Source organism: Setaria viridis, chromosome 2 (assembly GCF_005286985.2).
Source record: "Setaria viridis chromosome 2, Setaria_viridis_v4.0, whole genome shotgun sequence".
Lineage (NCBI taxonomy): Eukaryota > Viridiplantae > Streptophyta > Magnoliopsida > Poales > Poaceae > Setaria > Setaria viridis.
The window spans coordinates 5,971,005-5,975,082 of NC_048264.2; the positions used below are offsets into that span (position 1 = coordinate 5,971,005).

A 4,078-nucleotide genomic window follows, 5' to 3' on the forward strand; every position below is an offset into this window, starting at 1 on the left:
TCAGCTATCTTCATCGCCCGTCTGAATTCTCAAATATTTTATATGAACTACATGGAGCACTTAGCTGTTAGAGTGCAATAGTGGTTGAGACAAGACAACCGCAATTTCTTTTATCCTCGGGTGGGTTGGGTGTAGCACCTAGCCAATCACTGGAGCAAAACATGACGATGCTTACACCTTAGTTAGCTAGACATTACAATATTACATTAAAATAACCTATTCTTAAGCTTGCGCTGCGCGTGGGCAACAAATTAATCCTAGTTTCGACCTACTACAGTGTACATAATATAGATGAACGTCCGGGGCGCTTGCCTGGATCCATCGTCATGGACATGGCTAGCATGAGGCCGCCTGAGCCCAAGAAGGTATGCGTCATCGGCGCGGGCGTGTCCGGGCTGGCGGCGGCGCGCGAGCTGCGGCGCGAGGGCCTCGCCGTCACGGTCCTGGAGCAATGCGGCGACATCGGCGGGCAGTGGCTCTACGACCCTCGGACCGACGCCGACGACCCGCTCGGAGCCGCGGTGCCGGTGAATGTGCACAGCAGCATGTACGCGTCCGTGCGGCTGATCAGCACGCGCGAGACCATGGGCTTCTCCGACTTCCAGTTCGTGCCCAGGCCCGGCGCCGCCGGCCGCGACGCGCGCCGCTTCCCAGGACGCCGCGAGATGTACTGCTACCTCAAGGACTTCTGCGCCGCGTTCGGGCTCGCCGACGCCGTCAGGCTCAACACCCGCGTCGTGCGCGTCGCCATGGCGGCGCCGGCGCCACGTGAAGCCTCCGGCGGCGACGTCAAATGGCTGGTGAGATCCGTACACGTCCAGCCGGACGGCAGCGAGCACGGGGTGGCCGCCGAGGAGGTGTTCGACGCCGTCGTCGTCGCCAACGGCCATTATTCGCAGCCAAGATTGCCCAAGATACAAGGTACCTAAACCAATATAATCCAACTGCTCACTACATAGTATTACATTTGCAAATAAACCAACTCTCGCCTGCTCGATCGATCTCGATCAGGAATGGGGGAATGGAGCCGGCGGCAACTGCACAGCCACTCCTACCGGGTGCCGGACCCCTACCGCGACGAGGTACGGAGGAAGAATCCACAGCAAAAGCCATTCATTATTTATGCTCTGCTTGCTGCCAAGCCTGACAATAGTCTTCGTCTCCGGCGACGGAGCGCAGACGGTGGTGATCGTCGGCTGCGGGGACAGCGGCCTGGACATCGCCCTGGATCTCTCCGGTGTCGCCAAGGAGGTTCACCTCTCAGCCAAGACCGTGGGGGACGCCACGACGCCGGCGGTGTCCAATATCCTCGCCAACCACTCCGACATGCACCTGCACCCGCAGGTGCACCGCCTGTGCGAGGACGGGCGGGTGGTGTTCGCCGACGGCTCGTCCGTCGTCGCCGACACCGTCATCTACTGCACCGGGTACCTGTACTCGTTCCCGTTCCTCGACACGGGAGGGGTGGTCACCGTGGACGACAACCGCGTGGGCCCCCTGTTCGAGCACACCTTCCCGCCGGCGCTGGCGCCGTCGCTGTCGTTCGTGGGAATACCGATGAGGGTGTTCGTGCCGTGGTTCCAGGAGGCGCAGGCCAGATGGATCGCGCGGGTTCTGTCCGGCACGGCGGCGCTGCCGCCGGAGCAAGACATGCTGCAGGCGGTGCAGGAGGGCTACCGCGCCAGGGAGATGGCCGGCTTCCCGGCGAGGTACTCGCACGACATCGGCAATTTCAAAACCAGTGTACGCACCATCCTTACCAACCTTTGTATGATACGGATTAAATATTTTTTAGAAAAAAAATTGACCTTGTGATACATACAAGAGAATTTGAACAGTTTTATGCTTAGATGCAAATGAGCTATTCTGTATAGTAGCGCTGATATGTTTAATTCTATCTTGGGTCAGGAGATCCTCGAGTTCGTCAACAGGTACACGGACCTCCCAAACATGGAGGATTGGAAGATGGAGCTGTTATTGACTACCTTAGGGAACATGAAGGACAACCGCGAAACCTTCCAGGACCGTGACGACTACAGTGAGAACGTCAATCAGGGTTTTCAGAGATGGCTCTCCTTAGCTGGTGCCCAATATGAAGCTGCCATTGCTGCTGCTGGTGGTGGTGATGATGATGCCGGTGGTGATGCTGCGCAAGTGCAGCAGAAGCCATTGCCGGCTCCATATCTCAAGTCTGAACTCTAAACTCTGGACTGTTCAGGTGCATTTCCACTGCTTGAACGACAAAATGTTTACCCGTGTATGGACAATTAATTATTCATCTGTTAAATCTAATAATTGTGTAATGTACTGCCACCTTAATACTATCATTATTTATACTTTACCTTATCATCTCTCCACTTTCTATAACTATGATGTCTAGACATAAATCATACTCCCTCCATTTCAAATTATAAGTCATTCCAAGAATCTTGGAGAGTCAAAGCATTTCAAGTTTGACCAAAATTATAGAAAAAATTATAAAAATTTATGACATCAAATAGGTATACTATGAAAATATAATTGATGAAGAATCTAATGATACTTAGTTGACATCATAAATGTTATTATATTATCATACAAATTTGGTCAACCTAGAGATACTTTGACTCTCCAAGATTCTTGGAATGACTTATAATTTGGGACGGAGGGAGTATCTGGGACCACCATAATGTTCGGCTCTACCGTATCATCCACTTTTCTTTCTAACCCCAGCTGAGTGACTTTTGTTTAGGCTACAATATAATGTTCCATCAATTGCGCATTTCTGCCCTCCACTCTCGCCTTCCTAAATCCACAGCCTCGAGCCACATGTTTTCAAGCCTTGTGCAACAACTAAACTGTGCGCGTCGGCGTGACGCTGCCGTCATGTGAGGCTTGTAGAGTGGGCTACTCGAACGTGAATTGGCTGGTGAGATCCATACACATTGAGCCGACGTGCAGTGAGGATTGGGTGGCCGCAGAGGTGTTCAATACCGTTGGCATGGCTTGCATACATGTCGAGCTAAGATTGCCACGTAGGAGGTGTTCGATACTATATATGGGCTGAATAATTCATATTTCAAAACATGTGTGTTGTATTTTAGTTGAACCTTCAATGCAGTGTTTAAACGCTATAGTTACTGGTCGGACAAAACACGACTTTGAAAAGGAAAAAAGTATATGTTTTTTCGCTTATTCATCTTCATTCTTGATCTAACAGCCTAGTTCTTCTCCAACTAAACCCTATCTTCCTGGCCACCTTCTTCACTCCCGACTATGAACTAGCGCTGATGCTGCTCGCCAAATCCGATGCCAGCAGGCTCCTAGTTCAGTCAATACCTTTCTCCCCAGATCTATCATGTGTACAACTCAGAGACAGAGACAAAAATCTACAGTAACACTGACAAATCTTAGGATAATAGCGCTGATATGTTTAATTCTATCTTGGGTCAGGAGATCCTCGAGTTCGTCAACAGGTACACGGACCTCCCAAACATGGAGGATTGGAAGATGGAGCTGTTATTGACTACCTTAGGGAACATGAAGGACAACCGCGAAACCTTCCAGGACCGTGACGACTACAGTGAGAACGTCAATCAGGGTTTTCAGAGATGGCTCTCCTTAGCTGGTGCCCAATATGAAGCTGCCATTGCTGCTGCTGGTGGTGGTGGTGATGACGCCGGTGGTGATGCTGCGCAAGTGCAGCAGAAGCCATTGCCGCTCCATCTCAAGTCTGAACTCTAAACTCTGGACTGTTCAGGTGCATTTCCACTGCTTGAACGACGAAATGTTTACCCGTGTATGGACAATTAATTATTCATCTGTTAAATCTAATAATTGTGTAATGTACTGCCACCTTAATACTATCATTATTTATACTTTACCTTATCATCTCTCCACTTTCTATAACTATGATGTCTAGACATAAATTATACTCCCTCCATTCCAAATTATAAGTCATTCCAAGAATCTTGGAGAGTCAAAGCATTTCAAGTTTGACCAAAATTATAGAAAAAATTATAAAAATTTATGACATCAAATAAGTATACTATGAAAATATAATTGATGAAGAATCTAATGACACTTAGTTGACATTATA

General features: G+C 49.5%; 1 protein-coding gene across 3 annotated transcripts; it reads left to right on the top strand.

The window, feature by feature from the left end:
• The first annotated feature begins 235 nt into the window (after positions 1–235).
• On the top strand, positions 236–3,867 carry LOC117843414 (flavin-containing monooxygenase FMO GS-OX-like 8). 3 transcript variants are annotated; one of them, XM_034723998.2, is made up of 5 exons: positions 236–921; positions 1,012–1,082; positions 1,180–1,743; positions 1,909–2,218; positions 3,433–3,867. In XM_034723998.2, exons 1-4 carry the CDS (start codon positions 327–329, stop codon positions 2,200–2,202), a joined length of 1,524 nt encoding a protein of 507 aa, XP_034579889.1. In that variant the 5' UTR covers positions 236–326; the 3' UTR covers positions 2,203–2,218; positions 3,433–3,867. The 3 variants fall into 3 exon arrangements, with proteins under 3 accessions (XP_034579889.1, XP_034579890.1, XP_034579888.1); XM_034723999.2 differs by having other exon boundaries at positions 3,436–3,867; XM_034723997.2 differs by lacking the exon at positions 3,433–3,867 and having other exon boundaries at positions 237–921; positions 1,909–2,346.
• Positions 3,868–4,078: the final 211 nt, after the last annotated feature.

Coding starts and splice junctions, on each gene's coding strand:
- LOC117843414 (XM_034723998.2), top strand. CDS start 327: ATGGACATGGCTAGCATGAGGCCGCCTGAGCCCAAGAAGGTATGCGTC. Junction 922..1,011: donor AAGATTGCCCAAGATACAAG/GTACCTAAACCA, acceptor GATCTCGATCAG/GAATGGGGGAATGGAGCCGG. Junction 1,083..1,179: donor CGGACCCCTACCGCGACGAG/GTACGGAGGAAG, acceptor GACGGAGCGCAG/ACGGTGGTGATCGTCGGCTG.